Source organism: Ursus maritimus, unplaced genomic scaffold (assembly GCF_017311325.1).
Source record: "Ursus maritimus isolate PB19 unplaced genomic scaffold, ASM1731132v1 scaffold_21, whole genome shotgun sequence".
In the NCBI taxonomy this organism is placed as follows: Eukaryota; Metazoa; Chordata; class Mammalia; order Carnivora; family Ursidae; genus Ursus; species Ursus maritimus.
This window is the reverse complement of record NW_024424564.1, coordinates 40338017-40363475: the sequence shown is the minus strand read 5'-3', so window position 1 is coordinate 40363475 and position 25459 is coordinate 40338017. Positions and strand designations below refer to the sequence as shown.

General features: G+C 43.8%; 1 protein-coding gene across 1 annotated transcript in view; it reads right to left on the bottom strand.

The window, feature by feature from the left end:
- Nucleotides 1–470: 470 nt before the first annotated feature.
- CUNH12orf75 (chromosome unknown C12orf75 homolog) overlaps nt 471–25459 on the bottom strand; it is a 36210-nt gene continuing 11221 nt past the window's right edge. Inside the window, exons 3-7 of the mRNA XM_040637415.1 lie at nt 23285–23309; nt 5727–5762; nt 4835–4914; nt 3991–4025; nt 471–1371 (exon numbers count right to left, since the gene is read on the bottom strand). Coding sequence (XP_040493349.1) covers nt 4021–4025; nt 4835–4914; nt 5727–5762; nt 23285–23309 — 146 coding nt within the window. The 3' untranslated portion in view covers nt 471–1371; nt 3991–4020. The remainder of the gene's footprint in view (nt 1372–3990; nt 4026–4834; nt 4915–5726; nt 5763–23284; nt 23310–25459) is intronic.

The window sequence follows — 25459 nt, the reverse complement described above, 5'->3', positions numbered from 1 at the left end:
GCAGGCCCTTCGTATGTAGCTGGAGCTGTGTCGTGTCCGTGGGAGGAGATGAGGCCAGCAGCCTTTTACATTGCCATATTGAACCTCCTCCCGATCAACTGTCTTAATAAAATATTGACAACAGCGATTAGGACCAAGCAGGTCTCCTAGGTTTGCTTTACTTTCTCCTCGGAGCTGGGTCCCATGGCTCATCACAGCCCGGGTACAGCCAGCAACCGCTCCAAGCAAGATCCAAGGCTCAGCTCTCACCACCTGCTCAGAAAATCACCTTGATATTTTCCCAATTTGATATCCCTACGGCTGTCATATGGACCAGATTTATAAGATAATCTTCTTATGAAAAATTTTGGTTTTTCAAGGTAACCTATTTATTCATTAGCTTTACATATTGCTATAGTATCTGGATACCACAATGCCATGTGCGACTTCTTTCAAAGTGATCTTTTAAAAAAACAATGACGAAATCCAGGTAAAGAGGGATAAAAATGTTTTAATTGTTGAAATACATTGGTAAATCGAGTAATCTATGCTGCAGTACTAAATGGCTACACGTGATTATCCTCAAATTAAGAGCTTTCCAAATACCCCACTAACCATCAGTCACAAGTCCTTGAAAATAGTATAGGATTAACACGATGGGGATGCCGGGATCCCACAAAGGAGAAGGAAAGAATCAATGACTGCGAAGGATTCGTGCTGACATCGCCCTTCGACTAAAGAAAATGGAAAGTTAATCAAAACGTGTGTAGGGCATATGCAAATTTTGGTGGCTTATTTTTCAACATTGCAAGGTCATACATTGTTCCTAATAGAAGACATTCTCTGACACTTACAGAAAGCTGAAAACCAAAAAGTAAAAAAGGGAAAAAGAGAACAGTAAGAATCAATTTAACCATTTTACAGCTAAAAATTAATGTAACGTAGAAATAGTGAAAGGTAACCCACAAATATATTACTTTAGGGAGTTCATTTATAGTGCCTTCTTAGCTGAAGTTATAAATAGAATACGGATTTCATTATATAAAAACTATCAAAAAAGTATCAGTGAAAAGACATGATTTTCATGAGCTGTGTTGAATGGCCAGGGAGAAAACACCACCAGACACAGCAGGCCAGCTCCAGACAGCAACGGTTTGTCAGCTTGTCTCTTGCAGGAGGACCCCAGAAAGTTCCAGATACCCGTGTACTGTTTACCCGATTCCCTTCTAGTACCACAACATTCAACATGTACCCACGGTGTCAACTACAGACTTGAGAATTTGGGTGGGGAGGGGAGGCGGAGCGGGCGACTATTTAGAATGTCCTTGGAAATTTCTGAGCACATCATGACGGCCCGTGGAGTGCAATTCCTTCCAAATCTTAATGAGCAAGCTGTGAAGACAATAGACAGCAAGAGGGAAAAGAGTTAGCAAACTTAACAAAGGACAACTTAGGGGGAAAAAATCAGCTTTAAGCCTATGAATTATTTACTATTTTTCTTTTCAGTAAAACACACATTCAAGATTCACTCAATACTTAAGACTGAATACATGGCCGGCACAGCGCTAAGCACTGATGACACTTTATATTAAGAGACAAGGGGCAGTGGGGAGAGAGACTGATGAACTTAGAATTAAAATATGATGTGATAATGCCCAGACCGACATCACCCAAATTAAAGATACAGACTGCTCAGGCTGTGATGTCAGCCCTCTGCTACTGGGTCAGCCCCTGCTGGGGGAGGGGTCGCCATCCAGGCTCTCTCCAGCTCTCCCCAGGGAATCCGCGCCAGCCAGTCCCTCCACGGGCGTCTGGGAGCACAACGTCAGCTCCTCCCTGCCCACACATCTAGGTGGGCCTAACGCTCACCCGAGAGTCATCTGTAGAAGAAACTACACGTTTGTACCATGATGTAGGTATTGTAAGAGATTCTGCAATCATTCCTCAATTTGTTTCAGAAAGTCACCAAAATAACTTTGAACTCTGGTCCTTGAGGGAGTTCGGTGGCATTATTTTGAGAGATTTGACATGTTAGGTCAAAACAAGTGTCTCCGACCCTTTCCAAAAAATAGCTTCCTCTGCAAAGGACAGTCTTCTCCTCAGGGTTTCTGCCCAATAACTTTTTTAAAAAGATTTTATTGATTTGTTTGTTTGTTTGTTTATTGAGAGAGAGCACAAGCAGGGTGAATGGCAGAGCGAGAGGGAGAAGCAGGCTCCCCACTGGGCCCTGGGATCGTACCTGAGCTGAAGGCAGATGCTTAACTGACTGAGCCACCCAGGTGCCCCTCTGTCCAATAACTTCAGCCCAGAAAGCCATGAGCTCAGACATGTGAACTACCACAGTACTTAGCAACCATGGAAAAAGAACAGCCTTTCAACTGAGAACACTTTTCAGGGTATTCAAAGGGAGAGGGATAGCAATAAAATAATATAAACTTATAGTCATGAGCAATAAAGAGATGCTTTAGCTAGCAGTCTAAGGTTGTGGGCTGGTTGACCAGCAAGACTGCTAAATTGTTATCGGGGAATTTTAGATCCACGCACAAAGATGAACAACCATGTTGTCCAACCATTCCTGAGAAAACCGAATTTGAGAAAGCCTGAGAGAAGATCAGGGATTCCTCTGAGGTCCTGTGTTAGTGACAGAGCCACCGCACCTCCTGATACCTATCTACATGACACCTCTTTCCACTCTATTCCCATGCTTTTTGAAATGCAACCTTTTTCCAGAAGGGTAACATATGCTTGCTTTCAGCTAGATTATCTTTTCTATTTGTGGCAAATAACAAAAGTACTTCTGCACAGTGGAAAACTGGAAAGGGAACCTGAAGGGTTAGAACTCTTAAAAATACTAGCAACAGAAAATCTCCAGCAAATTCCCAAAGAGAAACTCAACACTCTATAATGTGGTCATGGGCACTAGGGAATAAAGACCCGTAGTGCTTTCACCTTGAGGAGAAAGGCTTCGAAGAAGGGGCTACCCAAGTTTGTTGTATTTCTTGTCAGGAAAAAACTGCTTACAGTCTCTGTGTCCCTCTCCCCCAGCGTGAAAGCTTATCTGTCTTCATCTGTAAGCTTATTTTGTGACCCCTCCCCATCCCAAACACCAACTCCAGGAACTGGCTCTGAGCAAGAAGTGGGTTCTGTATCAAGTCAGTTTTGCTTTGGGTCTGCCAAAGGCTGGATTCTCATTACAGAACAGAATAGTATGACAATGAAAACAACGATCACTGGAACTACCATTTATTTCATACTGAATCCTAACAACATCACAAAACCAACCACCTATTTCATATTGAATCCTAACAACACCTTCAAGTCCTTAACAGATTATAAAATGGAGGCTACGAGGGGGAAGTAACTTGCCCTGCTAGTAAGTGAAAGAGCCTGAATTCAAATCCAAGGTTGTCTGACTCCCTAAAGAGAATGGGCTATCTCAGGAGATGGGGCATTCCTGATCATGGGACGTTCAAAAGAGGCCGGCTGTCCATCAGCAAGACCGAGAGGCAGTGGGGATCCAAGCATCTTGTGCGTCGTTGGACCAGATGAACGGAGACTTTCTGCTTCTATGGAAATGCTGCACGGGATCTTGTAGAAATTGGCACACAGAGGGTTAATAAAGGACCGTGTGCTTTCTCCTGTCCTTGTTCTTGCTTGTCTCAGGATAATTCTACCTCCCTATCTGTCGTGTCCAAAATCTTAGCCCCTCAGTTTTTGGCAATGAAGAGTGAAACCTTCATGTTTTAAACAAGCACTTAGCTTGCTTTTATTAAATAAGCTGGGCTGCAATTGAACCAAAATGAAAAGAAAAATAAAATTAACTGCAAAGAAAACTGACCTCATTATCAAAGACCCCTTTACAGTATAACATGCTCCATTTCATAGATTTAACCACAAGATGAGACCCCCCTTAATCTTGAAGTTCAAGATTTCTTAGAGCTAGCAACAATATTTATCATTCATTCATCGTCGAGGCTAAATACATACGATTATTTAGAAAAAATACAGTACCTCTTGATTATGGAGTCATGGTATTTTCTTCTAATCTTGAAGGGAAAATTAAGAAAAGTTAAAAGTTCAGATTATAAAGAACATAGCCTAGTTCCCTATAAAATGACAAATAGCAGTGACGTATATGTATTTGCTAGTCCAGATCAGAATGCAGAGAAACAGCAATGAGGGACAAATGACTATGATATCGTTACAAATAAGGCAATAGAGCCTGTACATAAATGAAACATACTAACAGTTCTTTAAAACAATGCATCAGACAACTGTACAGCGGTTGGGAAACCAGCAGTCTGTTCCAGGAGCCACACGTTTAAGCAAGAAGCCAGCTCTGAGGCTGCTGTTGTCCATGCCTATTGTCCAAACATTAGCCCCACAATTACTACGTATTGAAACAAAAAGGGGCCTCACTTCATTAAATTATACAATATGCAATTGATTTTCCTCTAATCATCAGACTGCTATCAGTGTACTACAGGAAGATGTTATGAGAATTTACCTTTATTTCTACAAAAACTCCATAAACTTACTGAAACATTTGCTTTCATTGTCATACCGATCATCACTGAAATTAACAATAAATTTAAATTAGCCGTGGCAAAAAACTTTTTTAATCCATGGAACATAGCCACAAATAGAAGCTAAATTTTGTTCTGTACTACTCTCATCAGGTAGGTGGCAATTTCAGCAAATGATTACGATGAGCAGATAATGGTTTTTCTACATGGTTAACTGCAACTGAGTAATGTGTAGGTTGAGTCAGGCAAGCTGAAATATAAATTTCATATTTTTCACAAAACAAAAAAAATAAATCTTTAGAGAAAGTAAATCTCACGATTTTACTTACTTTTTCGTACAGTCTTTGTTTGATTGGATACCATATTGACAGCTTCAGATGGCAGACCTACGTATACCCCTCCATAGTTTCTTAATGAAAAGAAGCAGAGAGAGAAAAATCAGACCAATGTCAATGATACTCTATATTTGCAGAAAGTGACAGAAGCATGGAGTACTGCCAACAATTGCAGAACTATTAAAATAACTCATGACTTTTCAAAAGTAGAATTGGGAACATTATTGCCCTTGGAAATATAATTTTTTCTATGTTAAAAAGAAGCTCTAGATGAAAAAAGAAAGCTATGTTGAGTGAGCAGAATTTTTAGATATTTAACTTGGAATAAGAAAGAGGAAAAGAAATGGGATTTTTGTAATTTAGTACAGTAATAAGTATCCGCAGAGTAACATGTTACAGTTACTCCGTCAACATTCATCAAGAATTCAGAGTGGTCATCGTGGAGGCAGGTGCTATGGACACGCAGAACATTTCCCTGGAGGTAGATACAAACACAAAAGGAGCGGGGAGAGAGCTAATGAGTAATGAGAATAGGCTGCGGTCCACCAGAGGAGGCGAGGGAGGGTGGAGTGGGTGGGGAGAATGAATGAAGTCATCCGTTATGGAGAACAGCATATCCAAAGGCCACAGGATAGAAACCAGCACAGGCCATGTGCACAGGACAAAACACAAGCTTGCTTGAAAGCAAAGATTATGAACCTGAGGCAAGTTCTTTTTCAGATCATATGCTCCTACCTGTATTCTCTGTGCCAGAAGTTGTCCGGGTATAATCTATGTTACAGATAATGTACTATATACAGTGTTAAATGATATCCGTGTGTTAAATTAATCCATGGAGGATGGCCAAAATTATTCAAATTAAAGCCAGCTTCAATGCTAGACATACCTCCGCTTGTCATCTTCCGTTATCGATTCTTCTGTTCTAAAAGGTCAAAAATATTTGCTATAAGCCATTCGGACACATAGACGCTTCATTTTTCGTTATGAGTAAAAGCAGGCTACCGACTTGGAGTCAATTTTGTTTATTCAGGTTCTGCCATCGAGTATTTTTGTAACACACTATCGTTTCCACCTCAGTCATTCATGTATTAAAAAATTAGTCATTTTCTACTTAACAAAATGTGCAAATCCAGCAAATGCCAAAAAGTCCAACTGCTTTAAAAAAGGACATACAGAGGGCAACCAAGATTGCAAAAAGCACATTAACTTGGCATCAGGAAGCCTGGGTTCTTGTCATGGGTGTGCCATCAGCACAGACAGGCTGCGGGCAAGTTGCCTGCCCCCATCTCATCTGTAAAATAAGATGGTCGACCAGATGATTCCCAAGGTCCCCTCCTCGTGATCCTCGTGCCACTTAGCGGCACAGCTTGAGGTATGAAAGATTTCTTTAGTGCAGAAGAGCTCATGTCCAGTTAACTTCCTTCTGCCTAAAAAAAGCCATTTTATACATGATCTGCACAGAGAAGGAGGAAATGTTTAAAAGGAAATTTTTAGAGGGAATCACCATTTTAAAACGCATAGCCTCTTTCCTTGCATGAGAGGAATTCGTATTCTACTGATACTCCTTGGCATATTTCTAAAAGGATCGGGAAACTTTGCTTCAAGCACTAGTTAGCATACATAAGTTACTCTTTTAATGAAAAATCCCCCATGATTCAAATGTATCTGGCTGAACCCAACATGTAATTCTAAAGGGCTTCAGCCAAGAAGAAAGAAAAAAAACAAAAACATCTAAACAGCTTCTGAATCTTCTAATTTTAGGGATTGTCTAATCATGGTTTCACCCATTTAAACTCCGTGAATGTTTCCAATGTGTATGGACGGGAGATTTTGCTTCACTGCATCCTCCAGTAAGTCTCCAGCCTGTAAAGAAGGGAGGTGTAGATCTGGAAATCGTCCACTGTACACTGGCCGCGCCCACAGCTAATACTCTGATACAAAATCCACCTTGAGATCTAACTCATCCGAATTGAAAACACAACCTAAATTCACCAGATAACGGTCAACTTCATTCATCTCCTGCTAAAGCTGGATCGTTTTTTCATTCAAAGGTGTCAAAGTCATACTGCATTAGACATGGGGTTATGCTTATTGAAGTGGTATCCCAAAGTGTTGCTCGCTGCTTTTAATTAAAATGGATTTATAACCCGTTAGTACAGATAACAGGAGAACGATGGTGACTAACTCACTGGAGTAAATTAGAACTGTCTACCTCGGTCCCAAATGGCTAATGCCATCATGACATTGCTTCTGAAGCTACATGTTACTGGTAGGTTGGGACGCATATAATGTCTCATTTTCTGACACAGCTATTCTTTTCATATCCAACTCTAATTCTTTCTCCCCTCGCCTAATTCTGCTTAAGGACATACTAAAGGTTTTAAAATATATTTTACTTTTCCCAAATGTAAGAAAACAGTAAATTATTTCTTGATCTACTATCCCTTATAAAGTATTCAATACCCTGAAACCCAATCTGCGTTCTCCATTACAAAGTCAATCAACGACCTGTATACCTAACTTGCGGGAAATGATAATGTAACCACCATATGTCCTGGATCATAAATTAAGCTTCAGATATATTACTAAATCATTAACAATACCTTTTATAAAGACTTATTGGATGTCTACTCTTTTAAGCCTTCAAATAAGTTACAATGCCTCCCTTTGTATCTATGCCCCCACGTATGAGACTGCTCCCTCATCCGTTCCTTTCACAAGCAATTATTCTACAGTAGGAAGACCATGTGGGTAAAAATGGCGGCATCACTGAGTCTCTCCAGCATGTCAGATACAGGACTTCATGGCTTCATGGCATCAGTGCTTTTTCTCACAACAGCTCTGAGAGTTTAGACCTGGGAAAATAGGTCCACAGAGCCACGTAATTAATAAATATGCAAGACCGACAGGTAAGACGGACAGTGAAACCCCATCTGACACCAAAAACAATGCTCCATGCTCTAACTCATCACTGGCTTCTCATATAGGAAGATGGAAAAGTAAAAACACCGCCAGTGCCAAACTAGCCTGGTGGCTGCTCCTGACCCAGAGCCAGCCTCCACACCACTCATGCAAAAACTCCGGGCATCACGGCACCCTCACAGCCTCCTGGGGAGCTGGACATGCACGTGCTAGTCCTGTTACATGGTTTCCTTCCATCCTCATCACAATCCTGCACAGCGGGGATGAGCCACATTTTTAAAAACTTCTTTTTATTTTAGAGAGCGAGAGCAGGGGTAGGTGCAGAGGGAGAGGGGGAGAGAGAATCCCAAGCAGACTCCGCACTGAGCGTGGAGTCCGACATGGGGCTCGATGCCAGGACCCCAAAATCATGACCTGAGCCGAAATCAAGGGCCGGATGCTTAACTGACTAAGCGACCCCGGCACCCCAGCCACATCTTAAAGATGAAAAGCTGAGGCTCTGAAAGGTTGAGTAGCATGGCCAAGGTCACATAGCCAGGTAACCAGTTTGTGTGATTCTGACTCCCGTTTTATAACCTGTGCGCCCACATCCAGGTGTATCAGAGAAACACCCCCATCTCCCAAGCTGGATCCCTCCAATTTTTATCATCCCACTGGAGGAGAGAGGGAAACAAGACTTAAGTAAGAGTCTTAGTCGCTATTTTGTTAGCATTAGAAGAAACTTCTAGCTGTTCCACAGACAACTGATCTTCATAGACCTTGTTGAATTGCTATAGAGCTCTTTGTATCCAAGTACCAAAAAACTGTTCTGACGGACAGTTATGTTAGAAAGTGTTCATCCAGACAACCGAGTCCAGACTGAGCTTAAATCAGAAAATCGTGGTTAGGGGGCGCCTGGGTAGCGCAGTCGTTAAGTGTCTGCCTTCGGCTCAGGGCGTGATCCCGGCGTTATGGGATCGAGCCCCACGTCAGGCTCCTCCGCTATGAGCCTGCTTCTTCCTCTCCCACTCCCCCTGCTTGTGTTCTCTCTCTCGCTGGCTGTCTCTATCTCTGTCTAATAAATAAATAAAATCTTTAAAAAAAAAATAGTGGTTGGTCTAAAACCAATCTCCTTGTGAACACACAGGTCCAAGCTGGTGTGTTTAGCTGCCTGGGGACCAAATGCTGCTCTGCGCATGTCCAGGAGGACAGCGTCCTACCAACTGGGGTGATGTGGTCCTGCCCCGGCTGCGTTAGAAGAAGAAATGGTTCACCGAGCAGCAGTAAAGATCCCTGAAAGGCTATTTCTTACTGGTAAGGGAAGTGGACGTTATCTTGGGGCAGCTGAAACCTGGGGTGCTGTTGAACTTAGCATTCTGCTAAGTAGTACCAAGCCTTCCGAATTCTCACCCTTGGGGAAATTGTCAGTTTGGAAGAATGCCCTGGCTGTCAGAATATCTGGGCTGCCCCACCTGTACACCAGTTTAAGGAATCACTATGGGTTTTTTTCCTCCTCATAAAACATATTTTGAAACATTTTCTTATCAAACTGTCTTAATAATTCCCTGGCAGGTATTGTTTTAGACATACATGTGCCAAAGAGAGCTTCTGATGAGCCTGGGATGACCGAGGAGCAGGCCTGTGTCCTCTGAATCAAAGGCGAATAAATTTACATTTTGGGAAGCCTGCGCCATCTCCTTTCCAGCACATACCGATTTTCATTCGGTTTCTGAAGTAGTGAGAACGCTCTGTGGTCCTTCTTCAACCCGACCGATGCGGAAGGCCAGGCTGGGAACCATGCTCAGGCCAGAGCATCCCCCACCACGGAGGATTTCTGGGTTTCACGGACGACTTGATTATTTTTCTTTTCTGGTCACTACAGCTGAAGTGGGCGGGGCAGTGGCTCTGGCGAGGCCTGCAGCTGTGACCGCGGCTCAGTTGCTAAATTTGTGCCCCAAGTCAGGGCCGGTCGTGAAAGGAAGGGTAGAACGCGCAGCCACACCTCCCCCGGCTTTGTGAGAACAGCAGCCGCGGACAGATGGTCTAAAAGGTCCTCAGAAATAGGCATCACTACCCTAGATTCTGCCAGCACTAATGCAGGGTAGGAAGGACAAAGGCTGAAATGACTCCACCCTGGAGCCTCCCTTAGAGAGAAGAGCTGCAGACGGAATTGTCACTTTCTGGAAAAGATCGACAGTGAAGCCAAGGCCAAAGCATGGCCCATGACCTGGGGAAGAGGGCAGTCTGCTTTGATGCACTTAAAAACACCCAACAGGGGGCACCTGGGTGGTGTCCGACTCTTGATTTCCACCGGGGGCATGATCTGGGGATCGTGGGATCGAGCGCCACATAGGGCTCCACTCTGGTCATGGAGCCTGCTTGCGATTCTCTCTCTCCCTCTGCCTGTCCCCTCCGCTTACACTCTTTCCCTCCCTCTCTTCTCTCTCTCTCTCTCATAAAACAAAAACAAACACCCCTCAGGAGCTAACTGGTCCAAATATCTCTATAAACTCAGCCGACCCATAATCTTGCTCCCTTAGAAAAGGAGCAAATGCACACACATCAACCAGGATAAGCTTCCCATGATAGTAAGCCACTCCCAAAGAATAGTTGTGAAACAGTTCAGGAGTCAATGCCAGGACACCTACAAGCAGAGGCACCGAAAACTGGAAAATGTATCAGAAATAGGAAAGAAACCTCGAGAATAAGGTTTCTATCAGGAGAACCAAAACAGGGTTACAGGAGGTAATGGACCAGCCACCATAACCAAATCAGCTAAAAACAGAACGTGAACGGTAACTGTCAGCTATGGTCTCCCACCGCCGAGTCCTCTGCCACGGCGCTCCCTACCACGTTCCATCAAAGGGGGGTTAGAGAGACAGAAACACAAAAGGAGGGACAGAGGGCTGCTCTTTCCAGCTTTGCTTGCTGCCCCCGTCTGCATCACCCCCGCAGCTGATTCCAGTTTCCAGAACAAGCCCTGAATTCAAATGTGACAGCCCTGACCTCGCAGTACGCCTCGGAAGTCTGGGTCCCTTCTCCTTCTCCTCCAACTCCTAGATTTTGATAACCCCAACCTCCTTCCTTTGTCACCCCAGCCTGAGGCATGGTAGCCATTTCCTGCTATTACCATCCCTGATCTCTCAATCCCCCTCCCGCACATCCTCAAATCCCCACAGACCTGCTTAACCAACTCCTCACAGTGAATTCTCTCTGTTAAAGTAGTTAATGTATTTTCTCTTCTCTGTCTGGACACTAACCGATACATTACTTGGTAGCAAGAATGGGGTTTATCTCCCACCTCCGGGATTGAAGACGTCTTACCGAAGCATCTAACGTACTTATCATTTGCTGTTCGTCAGGTCAAGGTACTGGACCAGTCCGATGGGCTGAGGGATATCAGTAAGATCAAGATATTGCAGAACAGAGGACGAGCGGGAGCAGGGGGAGTCTATGGAACAGAGGTAAGACGGGGACGTGTACTGTCGGCCACACCAGGTAAAAGCAACCTGCTTCTGTAATCCTTGCAAACTGGCTCAGAGAGAAAGTACCTGCCAGACCAAAGGTTCCCAGCAGAAGCTGGAGGCTATGTTGATTATTTTCAATAAAGACACCACACCTTGAATAGCAGCTGAAATCATCCCTTCATGAAGTTTACAATAATCAAAGTCACTTTCTGAAATAAACCTGCCTTCGGCACGGGCCACAGAGGCAAGTCAAATGGGGATGTGAGAAGTATAGTGTGCTTTCATTCTTTCAAGTCTTCGGGGCTGACACTCATTTCTGCAACTCCCCCTAGAGATGCTGTATCCCTTTTTACTTATTATTCTGGTAGGGAAGGAAAATTCCATGGACTTCTACTTGGCCCTTTGTACCATGACAGCTGTTACTTCACAGGTCAAGGGGCCAATGGGTGGCTTCTGCCAGTTGCCAAACATGTCTCCTCCGATTAGGAATTCAAGAACTGAGGAATAACCAGAGCATGGGTCTCCAGACGACTGGGTACAGTATTATTTGAACAGTAGCCAAATTTCCTGACTATCATAAGCTCACCCGTAGACTGGTGGGCCACAGTGGCATTTTGGGTCCTCAGATAATAACATCAGTTCAGAGTCAGTATCTAGAAAGGACTAAAAGGTTCAGGTCCTTCCTTTTGTTCTGGACACAACTGCTCCAGTAAATGGACACGAGTCCCTCTGAGGACGATGTGGAGAAATATCTACCATACCTTCAGGAGGCAATGTTGAAAGTTCCCTCAAGCAACATGGCCTCAATCACTGGGAGTCTGACTTGGGTCTGGAAACTAGGTTCAGGGGCTATGCCCTTCCACTGTGGTGACTCAAGTTAGTTTTCTGGTTACAAACCAAAAGTTTTCTTCTTATAAAAATAGAGAGAGGGAGAAAATGAACCTTTAGAAGGCTGTCCTTCAGGGACGCCTGGGTGGCTCAGTCAGTTAAGGGTCTGCCTTCAGCTCAGGTCATGATCTCAGGGTCCTGGAGTCAAGCCCCAGGTTGGGCTCTCTGCTCAGTGGGGAACCTGCTTCTCCCTCTCCCCTTCCCTTCTGCTCATGCTCTCTCTCTCTCTCTCTCTCTCTCAAATAAGTAAATAAAATCTTAAAAAAAAAAAAGTAGAAGGTTGTCCTTCTAATTTATCCCTAGGGAGACCGTAGTCAACCAGCCATCATCAAAGTTCCTTCCAGGATGAGCCCTTTTGCCCCTTCATCCCAACTCTGTCCATGACAGCAAGTGTGCCCATCTTGTCTCGGGTGGTTAAGTTCTACTGCTTAGTAGAAATGTGATCCTGTCCCCTGGGATCCCGTTACGCCCAGTGAGATAAAGAGCCCATCTCAGCAGCAGTGTCTCCTCTGTCAGCCCCCTTACAGAGGACCACCACCTTAGAGCTCATCGGGGACACCCTCTCACTATGCGTTCCTCAAATTTCTCAAAGCCTTAGTGGACAGGGTATCCTCTGCGGTGGGGAGCAGGACATCCTTGAGAAATTGACACCAACATTCTCTTCTCCTTAAGCCTTTGGACTCCTTCCTCTCCGGCATCGCACGAAAGTTCTAGCCTACTCCACCCCCGTTTAGAGTGTAAGCTCACTGCATCTGAGTTTCACCAACCAGGGTAATTAACCTCTTAGAGTCCCTTCCATGCACCTAAATGATTAAATCCAGAACTTCTGTTAAATACAATACTATCAATAAATTCAGTCTAACTCAGTCTATATACTCCTTCCTCTTTGGCCTCCCACCCTTGGAATCCCATTTCCACACACATGCCTTTGGTTTCTGGTAATAAAAACTACAAAATCCTGCAATTATTTTGCAATATAAGCTCATTGCTTTCAGGTCAGACTGCATGTGTCTGTCCCTTGGGAGCACATGGAGCTCTGACTCTATCTGTGTATCCACAGGCAGGAAGCGGTGGCTGGAGTAGGTCTGGAGTACAAACGTTACCTAACAAGGCCACCTCCCCAGGTGAGGGGACCCAACTCCACGCCGCCCCACCTGTGGCCCACCCCTCTCCCAAAGGCACTCCTGGGAAAACTGGAAGTTTCTGGCTGGCAAAGATGGGGAAAGTAAGTCAGCTTCGTTTCATCGCAATTCTAACTTAGGCCAGTCTAGTGCCCTCACGAGAGGAGTGAGAACCAGAAGAGGCCACACCAGCCATCTCTAGCCAAGCCAGCAACTGAAAAGCTATGAAGTGCTCCCTATAGTGTGGAACTGAGTCTAAAACAACTAACAGAAAAAAGTCCTTTCATTTGACACAGTTTCAATGCCCCAATGCAACGAGACAAGAAAGTCACGGCCCCCTTCGGCCCCCGTTTCCCCAACTCAGTGAAGAGTAATGGGAGGGAAGGAAGAGTGTGAAGAGGATTTTTTTTATTCAGTGGTGTAAGCAAACACCTATTTGAATACATTTAAGGGTCTAGAAAGGCCAAGATTTAAATATAGTTTCGTTTACTGGCTCCAGTTATAATTTCAAGTTCTCAATGATCAGTCACATGGGCCTCATTCTCACTGATGGGGGAGGCACAGGAGAGAGAACAGAAAGGGATCAGAGGGAAGGGGCTAGAACTAGGAGCTGGGGTTCAGGGTGCATTTCGCAGTTGTGCCCAGGACCAGTCTTAGAAGGAAGACTTAACTTCTGTCATGCCGAGAGCAAAGGAGCAAAGCAGTGCTAAGAGACTGGAATTAATTTTAACAAGTACGCGCTCCAGTCTCCGGTTACGTGTGAGCTGCTCTCTACAGAGCACCCTCGCGGATGCACTTGTTTTCTCCAGAGCGAGCAGGGCTGAAGGTCTGCAGGTAAGTGGCTTTCTCTGGTCCTGAGACAGTGTTTTATTTCTGATCATACACAGCTCATGAAAATGTGTGGAAAGTGATATCATCATTGACAAAACAAAATGTTAACAATGAAATCATCTTAACCATAAACTCACATCCCATCTTAGGAGGAAAAAACCTTTGAAGCCACAAGAAACATTCTAACCAACACGTGGAACATGTACGAACAATTCTGCACCGGGTTTAAGAAACACAGTGGGCATTTCATTCAAATAGGGCCTCCTTTTGTTGGCAAAGATTGAGCTTCTTTCATCAAAGACTAAGATGTTCGCAGGGAAAGCGTGCGTCAAGGGGAAAGCTGCCCCCTGAGACTCACGATAATTTCCTCGAGTAAGAGGACATGCTCACAGGCTCTGACTCAGGATCTTGGCCACGGCATCAAAAACGTTTGCTGAGACAAGTGTGACTGAGGGTGGACCACAAGTCAACAGACCTCTCCCCCTTTGGAGATGGGTGAAAAGATAAGTGCTCCGTGGATCCTTTAAAATGACACACCCTTGCGGAGTGGCAGACTGTTCGGTGATGTCTATCTCACCAAAATGGACCCAACCCATGGCCCTCCCACAGGCATGTCAGAAAAAGAAGAAAAAGAAAACCAACCGACCAACGGCAACCACCACAGCTCAGCTTACGGTCGGATGACTTCAGGTTTCACAACTGCTCTCTTCTACCTCAGCATTTCCGTCACAGACTGCTAGCCCACTTCCGGGGGGCTCATCAGCCCCAGCATGGCGCTCTCCCGACCCTTCTCAGATGGAATGTCTACACTGGTCCAGAGTCTCCAGGGAACGGCACAGCCATCTGCTTCACACCAGCTATGTAGACCTTTGCTGAATGAACCAGAGAGGCTGAATTTCTCTCTACACATAAATAAGCTCTGACTTTTTTACAGTCAAGCTTCCAGAAAATGAGCTGCCTCAAAACCAGCTACGTGTCTGTGGTGGCTCTTCGGGGCAGGCTGGCTCCCTTCTGCCTCTCCGTTCTGCACGAATAGAGTTGTGAATGCCTGTTTAAAGCCAAATATCCAAACAGAACACTTCAACCTTTTCGATTATTCTACTGTGATTTTCATCTTATCGATTAACTATCACTTTAATGAAGAGAAACCTTATTTAGAGTTACTCTATCAAATACAAGCCACTACTTTTTCTTCCTCAGTAATACCTGGTACTCAAAATATTTTTGTCATTGTATTTGCTTGGTCTCTGGGTTGTATAAAATAGCTATCCCAAGGGACCTTAAAAAAAAAAAAAGGTTTCAAAGGTAAAATAATGGAACCGTGACACGGATACGTTCTGTGCGCTTTCAAGAACAAATACACGTGATAAATATTGGCCAGCAGCCGGCCGCTCCGATTAACATCTCCTGTTTCAGCCCGGCTACCGCTTGCCTTAAAATTCACCAAGTTCTCATTTCCCCAGCCTTTCAGAGTGAACATAGTTATGTGGCAAAGAGATGATTTATTTTTTACTTGTTTATCAAGAAGAAAGTTCTAAATATAGAACTATTCTTACTAGTGATAATCTAAGAAGTAGAAAAACAGCATGCACTCTTTTCTTTTCTCATATTTGCAGTGTCACTAAAGAGGCCAAACTTATTTTGATTTGTAAACAAGAAAATTTAATATGGAAACCCCTGGAGACCATGTGCGTAACTCTAATTACCTATTTTTAGCTGCCATTCACAATAATATTTTGGAATAGGCTTATTAATTCACAATGTTTCTTTCCTCGACACTACAGCTCTCCAGATAAAGTATGATCATTTAATTTTCTTTATAATATGTTCTTATGATGGCTCCTGTTTTTTAGGGTGATTTCAAACAATTCTACAACTTAGTTACATATGATTTTGGACAGGATTAATATTTTATCATTGCCTATTTTGGATTCTATGTCGTCTCATTCATTTCTCCAAAATTCCAAAATTCCTTTGGACGGTTATCTTTAAATCTCTCTCCTTGTGAGCCCCTTGGCCAATATGGGTCCCTTTCTTTCTTCCAGAATGTATTACTGGAAAATATGAATAACGTTCACTCTTTGTCTGGAAGTAATGAATCAAGAGCCAATGTGCGGTTTCCCTACCCTCCTCCTGCTCTCCTTCTAAGAAGCACACGGCGCTCAGGATTATTTTGACATTGGCTGTAGAAGCATCATTTGCTAAAGACAGGAATGTTCTCCCCACCTGCCCACCTTAAGAAAATTTGCTTTTCCCTCATGGTATCACTTTGCTCAAAATATCCCAGTGTCTCCCAATAGGAGATGAAGCCAGCAGGCTCCCAACCTCTCCACAGAGCTCTTTCAGATGGGGCCTATTTCACCTTCACTCAAACCCTCTCCTCTGGGCATTGGAATCCTGCGACAGCAGCCCCAAATACCCTAAAGATTTTTGGCCCTGACCCAAAGGTTTTCTTTTGAACCATCATTATCTTGGATAATTTTAAATTCCATGAAAATCACCCAATCGACCTTTGCTTCACATTTTGCTGACTTCCTCTATTCCAACAACTTTTATTGCTACGCTAATAACTCACTCCCAGGACTGCTCTGAGGAGCTTAGTTCCTGGAACTACTGCACCTCTGACATTTTACAGTAGACAATCTCACTCCCTAGAGGGGGGGAAAATCATCCTTCCNCTCTTCCTCCTCCCCTCCATCCTAAGAAGCCTCCAGTGCAGCCAAACTCTCCGCTCTCCCCATTCTTCAGCCCCTTACGGTCTCCCCCTCCCTAGCACGTCCCTTGCAGCCAAGCATTTTGGCAACACCTGCTGGTCACCACCCATCTCTCTCTGTCCCGGGATGAACATGCCCATCTGTTTTCTCTCTTCCTGTTCCTACTGCACTGGCCCTGCCTAAGGAGAATCCGACCATGCGTTGATGGGCCAAGAATGGGACTGTGTACTTCCTAACTTCAGCTATGCACTGGTTCTTCTACTGTCATAGTCATGACAGAGCCTCTGCCAAGTCTTTTCAACGACACTTAAAACATCTAACAATCCTAGCTACTATTTAAGGGCAGCAGGAAAGCATAATGCCAAGTATTATCCCGGGGTACTAAATATACTGTACCAATAACCATCACAACCCTTGAGCAGTTACTTAACCTCTCTGTGCCCCATATCCTCATTTGTAAAATGAAACAGCATTACTGTCTCCATCAGATCGTCATGGGCACAGAATGAGATAATGCAGAGTGCTGGAAATCATGATAGGGCATGCAGTCCTCAATAGAGCGGAGCTCTCATAACAGAGTAATGATGATAGGGATGAAGATGGTTGCCCTGTACACTTATTATTATCCCCATTTTACGGCCAAGATTACTGGGGACAGAATATCACACAGCTGGTAAATGGTGGCAGGAAATTCAAATGCAGGGCTCCCTGCTGCCAAAACGCATGCTTTTCCAATGCTGCTTCCCGCCAGTCTCCGCAACCTCCGGCTACTCCGCAGAGGAGTAAGCCCATCAGATACCCTCAGGTCTGGAACGAGGACTAGCGAGGGCTCAGCTGACAGGTGCCCTGGGCATGAGAAATCCGTAAAGGATCCCAAGGACACTCAAGATGAAAGACTCATAATTTCATCTTAAAAGGTGGCGCTTCGACGTGTTTTGCTCACTCATTCTGAGACAGTCTTCTCTAGAGTCACTACCTTTCATAACAGTAAAATTGCTTTGTCAAGAAAGCAATCTTCATGAAATGCCACGAGCTTTAAGTGAAAGACGCATTTGAATTACCTTGTTTAAACTGAGTGGCTATTCTTTTATTTTCAACGGCAAACATTAAATTAGTGCCAACTTGTTTCATACTGTTCTTACTAAAACGTGTTTGTAATATTTCTATACGTATTGCTTAACCGACCTACTGCAGAACATACTTCGTTTCTGCCTGCCCAGTTTTAAGGGCCTTCCACGTGGGTAACAGCTTCCGCATCTGTCTTCAGCCACTCTCCCAGATTTTGACCACGTGGCCAGGCGCCACGAACGATGCTGATTGGCCCCAGTGTCTGGCACGTGACCCAGGCCTGGCCAATGAGAAGCCCACGTTCCCCTGGCTTACTGGTTGTCAGAGGGAGGCACGTGACCTCATGCTGTAGCAGGGAGAGCCCTAGGACTTTTGATCACGCTACTGGGAAAGAAAAGCTCTTTTTCCACAGGAATTATGAAGCTGATAGGAGACAAGAGATGACCATCTCCATCGCCACTTGGGGAAAGCATCCTAAAAATGGAGCCCAAAACAAGAAAGCAGAAATGAGTTTCTTCCTGTCATCTGATCACCTGGATCCCAGCCGTGACTGGGGCCAAACCCCTGGAGCTTTTCCACTACACATGCCAATAAATTCCTTTCTTGTTTGTTTGTTTGCTTAGGCCAGTTTAAGCTGGACTTCTGCCATTTCCAACCAAAAATATCCCAATGCAAACTGTTTGTGCCAAATAGCTGAGATAATTCACTGAAATAAAATAAAAGCATAGTTGATTTTTCCAGGTTTGTGAAAGCAGCCAGATGTCATCACATGGAATTCACGTCTATTTTATTCTGCATGTTACAGCACTGTGATTTCATTTTGAAGAGACAGAGGGAGAGAGAATAAGAAAGAGTCACTCGCTGATGGCATGAGTCTGTGTTATGGTGAATAAATTTCTATACAAGCATTCTTCAGAGATAACGCAGGCTAGGGTCCAGACCACAGCCATAAAATCAATATCACGATAAAGCGAGTCACATACATTTTGTGGTTTCCCGGTGCATATAAAAATTATGTTTACACTGCACTGTAGTTTATTAAGTGTACAATAACATTATAGCTACAAAAACAATGTATCTACCTGAATTTAAAAATACATTATTGCTAAAAAATGCAAAACAATCATCTGAACTTTCAGCAAGTCGTAATCACTGGTCACAGATCACCATAACAAACCTAACATTGAAAAGGTTTGAAATTATTGTGAGAATTACCCAAACGTGACACAGACACAAAGAGAGCAAATGCTGTTGGAAAAAATGGCTCCAACAGACTTGCCTGACACAGGGCTGACATAAAGCTTCAATCTGTAAAAAATGCATTATCCGCAAAGGGCAATAAAGCAAGACACAATAAAAAGGGAGTTGTGCCTGTGTATCTTCACCCCTGCTTCCCTCCTCATCTCAAGTCTCTAAGGTTAACCTTGTAAGTTGTTGAGCCTTCCCGCCTATTCTGGAATTTATTTCCATCACAGTTCCCCGTCCTCACAGATGACCCTCTTCCCAAGCCACCCCCGGCGCGTCTCACTCCGCTGATTCCTACCCTGGAGTCCACGGGTGTGTAAAAAATAAACAGAAAAAGCAAAACCAACTTCCACAGGCAAAATCATCCATGCACACAACTGGGCAGAAACAGAAGAAATGAAGAAATGGAAGAAAAGCGTGTAAAATGTTAATGGTGGCAGTCTCTGGTGGTATTGATAAGGGCTGATGTTTTCTTTTTAAAAAAAAAAAATTTCCCAATTTTCTAGGTATCCCTTTTCTAACAGAAATATATTTTTAAAAGTGCTTTCTCTTTCTTCTTTGTAACTTTTTTAAAGCTTCTACGTACATTCCAGTTAGTTGACATACGGTGTAAAGGGAGTTTCAGGTGCACAATACGGTGATTCAGCACTTCTGCACATCACCGTCTGCAACCTGCCAACACCCTGCCCTCCCTACTGCCAAACACCACGAGATGAGAGGCCGCGCACCACTTCCCCGCTCCTCGCCCACTTCCACTTTCGCTCAATTACTACTCACACCCCCCGATGGAAACTACAGTCCCCCAGGTGCCGGTGTGGGCATCGCACCACGCCAGGTGGCTTCTCTTCCCCCTTTAGCCCGGCTGACCTCTTTGGATTATCAGCCATCCCTTCCCTCGGCTCAGGTTTGAAACCGCAGCGTGATCCTCAGATTTTCCTCTCCTTTTCTTCCCCGGTCCATCATTCAACAAATCTTCATCATATTCCAAGAGTACTTTGAACGCTTCGGCTCTTCTCTGCCCCACTGCTACTGTCTGAGCTCTGCCCCTCTGGTGGCCTCACGGCCTTCCCTTCCTGTGCCTCCACCCTTCCCCCACCTCGCACGCCTCACTGAGCACCCTAAAGCTCAAACATAATCATTGCGTCCCCCCACCTTAAAATTCCCAATGGCTCTTGAATGTGTACAATATCGAGTGGAATTACTGGCCTGGCACCAAATGCCCTTCACAAGCCAGCTCCAGCCCGGTGGCCTCACCCTTTGTCTCTGCATGCCCCGCGGGCTCCAGAACCAACCACCAGGCTCCTTGCAGGAGAGCTGAGGCTCTCTTACAGCCATGACCTCTTGTCATGCTCTTTCCTCTGCTCTGGGCTGCTATTCTTCCCTTCTCTGCACGAACTCTTATTCATCCCTCAAGACCCAAACCAGCATTAAATTCTGACTATCTCAATAATTAGCACTTATTACACTGCATTTTGGTCCCCAGTAGGCACTAACCTACTTAAGGGCAGAAGTGTCATTTTATCTGTTATTATATCCTGGCTTCTTGCCTCTAGAAAATCGGCAAAGAAATAGGAAAGAGGAGAGACAGAGTAAAAATCACAAACCTTCCCTAGAGAATGGATTTTGTGTTATATTGAAAGTAACTACAGTATTTCTCTCTTCTAAAAATAACCATAACCCCCCCCCTCCACAAAAGACTTATGTGGCCTGTATAATTTGGTGGCTGCCCCTATGTGAAGTTGTGTACTTCTTAGCACCCATTATGTGATTTTGGCCACTTCTTTTGGTTTGGGATCAGTCTCTCTAGATTAAAAAAGAAAATTTTAGATCTTTATAATAAAAAGTTTAAATTGTCTAAATTTCTTAGCTCCCTGTTCACTCATAGTCAAGACTTGTAAATCTATACCTTCATCTTAAAAAAAAGCCAAAGAACATGTTTGAATACACCTTTTGTGCAAGGAAAAAATAATTCTATTATACTCTTTTTAACCTTTTCTAGTTTACTACATTTATTTCTAAAAGGGTCAACTATTAAATAAAATTATTTCCTCCTAGGACATACAATGAGGTATACAGAGTCACAGAAAATTTAAATCTAGAGAATTCAGGATTTTGAAAAGCCATTAAGTGGCATCTCACATCGTGGAAGAGTTCATTTTGTTGACAAAGGCATCACTAAATTTTATTAGAAATGTCCATGCTTCTGAAAGAAAGAAGTCAAGACATCAATCTCTCCTTGAATAGATATAATGGGATTCATTTAGCAACTGTTCATTAAACACCACATTCAAAACATGATACTAATTAACTGGGAGACATTCAGATGAGTATGACATTTCACTTCCCCCGCTGCCCAAGAGGGACAAGCAGATAAATAACTACGATATAGCCCCATATGATGTGTCATAAGAAAGGTGGAAAATGCTCTAAAAGTTCAGAAGAAAAAGACATTCTATCCAATGGAGAGATCCAAGAAATTCATCTTGCAAAGAAGACAGAAGCCCTGAAGAATAGCTAGCTTTATTTATTTATTTATTGCAAAAGGAATTGAGAAAAAGGCCATTCCAGGCAGAGGGAATAGCAAAAATGGAGGCCGAACATGGGAGGTCAGTCTGGGCCCCTGCGAGAGGTCTCGGAGTGCGGGACGTCAGCTCCCTTCTCAGCCTTGGCCTTGCTCACCCCAACTGCAGTGCCCCTTCCACCTCACGCAGAGTCCGTCAAAGAAAGGCTGCAAACATAAATGGCCTTCCTGTTCCCAAAGGGTTCTGGGCTCAGTCCAGAGGGTGATGGAGAATAATTGCATGTTTTTGAGCAGAGGTCCTACATGGGCAAGGGGGTGCTTAAGGAAATGAATCTGGCAACAAGGTATAGAAAGGGAAGGAGGAGGCTCACAGAGAGACCTAGATATTGCAGTGAAAGACACGAGGTAAGGCTGAACTGGTTGTTGCTACTTGCTTCGGTAATAAACTCAAGTACTGCAACCAGGAGTTTGAAACCATGTATATTGCTTCTTGGGGACCTAAAGTCCCATAGAAAATACATATTTAACTCCTGAAAAACCTTACAATTCCATTCTCATCTTCTCTGAATTCCTCTTTAAAATAACAATAATAATAATAAAATCTGACTCTATTTTTGATGTTTGACCACTGACAGCTTTCAAGTCCAACCGCTCCCCCTTCTGCCTCACATCAGTGTAAGCTGATAAGAAAGCCAGGGGATTCCTTCCTTTGTGCTGGTGGGGATGATAAAACCATGCAAACCTCTCCCCAAGCACAGGATCCCTCCACCAGCCCCACTCCCAACCACAATAAAAACCAAAGCCACTTCCAGCTCCCCTTCCTTCACTCAAGATGAATGGGCCAGTAGGGTGCCTACCCTGCTCCCCCAGAAATCCTCATTATATGTGAGTAAGAAATCTTCATGCCCTCCTTGGGGTGGGTGTGTGTGTGTGTGTGTGTGTGTGCGTGTGGCACCATCCGTCTTAACATCCAAACCAACGGTGGGTGGGTGGGGCACGGGTCCATCCACTCTCCATGGAGTAACCACAAACACTCTTAAATAGTGAACTACAGCAACGTCCTTACGGTCCTAGATGAGGTGTGGAAAGATGCAGAGAAGGGGCATGATGGAAATACTGGAAGGGCTCCTGAGCTCCAGAAACATCTCCTTGGGAGACAGCTGCCCCTTGATTAAACGTCCTGTGGTGTAAATACCAAGTCAATACTGACTACATTGAATGGTCATACACATTCACTTAGATATCTAATCATCAGCTTTAAAACAATACAATGTGTGTTTGACACATGCTTGCCCCAGCTTCTCCCCACTGGCTCCCTCTAACATAGTCACAGGAGCTATGTGCTGAGCTTAATTAATTCTCCCATATCCCCCTGCTTTCAATTAGAAGAAATCTCAGCACAAGTTGGGAAGGAACTACAATTAAATGTTTCCCGCGCTTGAAGTTCTGAGTTACGGTGCTAGGGCAACTGAAAGGCAGAATAAATAACAACAGAATAAATAATAACACAATGATATTCTTCAAATAGCACTTAGGTTATAAACTAGATGACTGTCTTGGTTTTTGCATAATACAGTGTGTGTTCCCGTATCTTTTCAGGCACACCTGCATCTGTCAGAAGGTCACACTCACGAAAAACAGGGTCTTCCTCCAAAAGAGTTTAGAAAATCATAATATTAACTACTTACACATCTTTAGCTGCTCCTGCAGGGCCTAGGGGGGAAAAAAGGTTTGCATTATTGTGATAGAATTACAACAAAAATGTGAAACCCAATACCCATCTAAAATAATGTTCTAGAAAAGACAAGTTGAAAATATGCCTTTTAAAAAGGTCATTTCAAAAGAAAAAAGAAAAAAGAGAGTAGAAAAATTATTACATTCAAAACTTAAGTTCTGAATTTATTCTGCGCATTTTTAACAATTCCTATAAATTTTAAGGTGTCGGTTCTGGAAGGGATTTCACAGATCACCTAATCCAATCCCTTCATTTTACAGATAAACTAACAATTGGGAAATATTTTCATTTCAAAGTCACATGCCTTCTTAGCTGGTGTCCACATGGCCTTGTTCTAAGTCACACGGTGCACTCGTCACAAAGTAAAGCGAAATTATAAGACAAAATGGGGTGATATCCTCCGTCAATTAGAAGTCTCAAGGACACCAGCCTAGCTCCCAAGGGAGTTACATGCATTTCTTACTCTGCTCCTATTTGCTACTGAATCTCCCCCCATCTCTGCTTCCCACCCACATGCCAAACACAACCCATCTCTTTTGGACCCATTCCTACCATTCATCACAGATTCTCTGCCCCAACATGGTCGGTCTCGTTTCCATACTTCCTCCTCCCACTATCCTCATCTGAGTGACACAGACCTTGGTTCCAACTTTACTAGGGACATAGCATTAAACATCTTTTAACCTTTTAAAACCTCACTTCCCTCCCTTGAGTGAAATGAGGATAATAAGAGGCTCTTTCTCAAAAGTTAACGTACGACAGAGAGAATAAATGGAATGGGCACTGCTAAGAGAGTTATCGAAAATGGAGCTGGGAGGACACTGAGGAGGCCGGGCTCACGCATATCTTCAGTGCCAAATTCTCAGAATTTGTTTGCTAAACTCAGTTGAAAGCCAAGGCATCTACTTCTGTCATAACGGACATAAACGGGCTTTCTCTCTGACCCGAGCACCAGCAGCCCGTGGCACGTAGTTGAATGTAACTGTACTTAAACCGGGACCACACACCTGTGCTTCAAAACGATTTACGTAAGTCTTCTTTTTCCTCTGTAAAAACTCTAACCTCCTTTGTCCGTCCAGAGCGTGTTTTCAACTTCGGTGGAATCCCCTGTCTCCTGGATTGCAATCCCTAAGACCCCAAATAAACGCACGGATGTAAATTTGCAGCTTGGGGGTTTGTCTTTTGTTACTTGACATTACTGTGAAGATTTGTTTTTTTTTAAAGATGCATGTCAACACGTAGCACAAAGTCCGGTACATAAAAATAGCTAAGTTGTCATTATTAGCAGTCGATTTAATTAGAAATTAATATCTCAGTTTCCGTATCTACGAGATGGGAATTAAACTAACCTCTGCCCAAGTCACAGAGATGTGAAAATAAAGAAAGAGGTGCTACAAAGTAAGCAAATAAGCCTGCAGGAAACCTTATTGCCCCAAACGGCGAGCACTGCACCCTGGTGATGTCAGTGTAAGATCCGCAGCACTGCAAATTCAAAGCAGCGGGTAAAGATAATCAACACTACGCCTCAAACAATTTCTTGTATGGCTCTGGCCAAACCTTAACTTCGTGACAAACCCTCATTCCTTTCTTTAGGGAAGACTGTCACAGCTTTCATTAAAATCATATAAACTAAAACTATCATGGGGCGCCTGGGTGGCGCCCAGCTGAGCATCCAGCTCTTGGTTTCGGCTCAGGTCATGATCTCGGGGTCCTGGGGTCCAGCCCCCACGTCGGGCTCTGTGCTCAGCGGGGAGTCTGCTTGAGATTCTCTCTCTCCCTCTCCCTCTGCCCCTCCCACTCATGCTGTCTGTCTGTCTCTCTCTCAAATAAATAAATAAGTAAATAACTGCTTTGGAATCTGAGAACACAAAATAAAACAAAGCAAAATCCTAAAATTAAAAAAAAAAATCTTAACATAAGAACAGAGGAATGTCTTAATAGGAAAACATAAGCAAAGGGTTAGTGCCACCAAAAACCCGCACGGATGAATGTTTTATTCCAGAGTCAAAACAAGCATGAGAATCTGGAAGAAAGTCTAGAAAGGAAGTAATATCCTGATTTTCGTATTTTCAGGTTCATGGAAAAGTACAGAGGATGTGTTGGGGTTTTGTCGGGCACAGGGGATGGG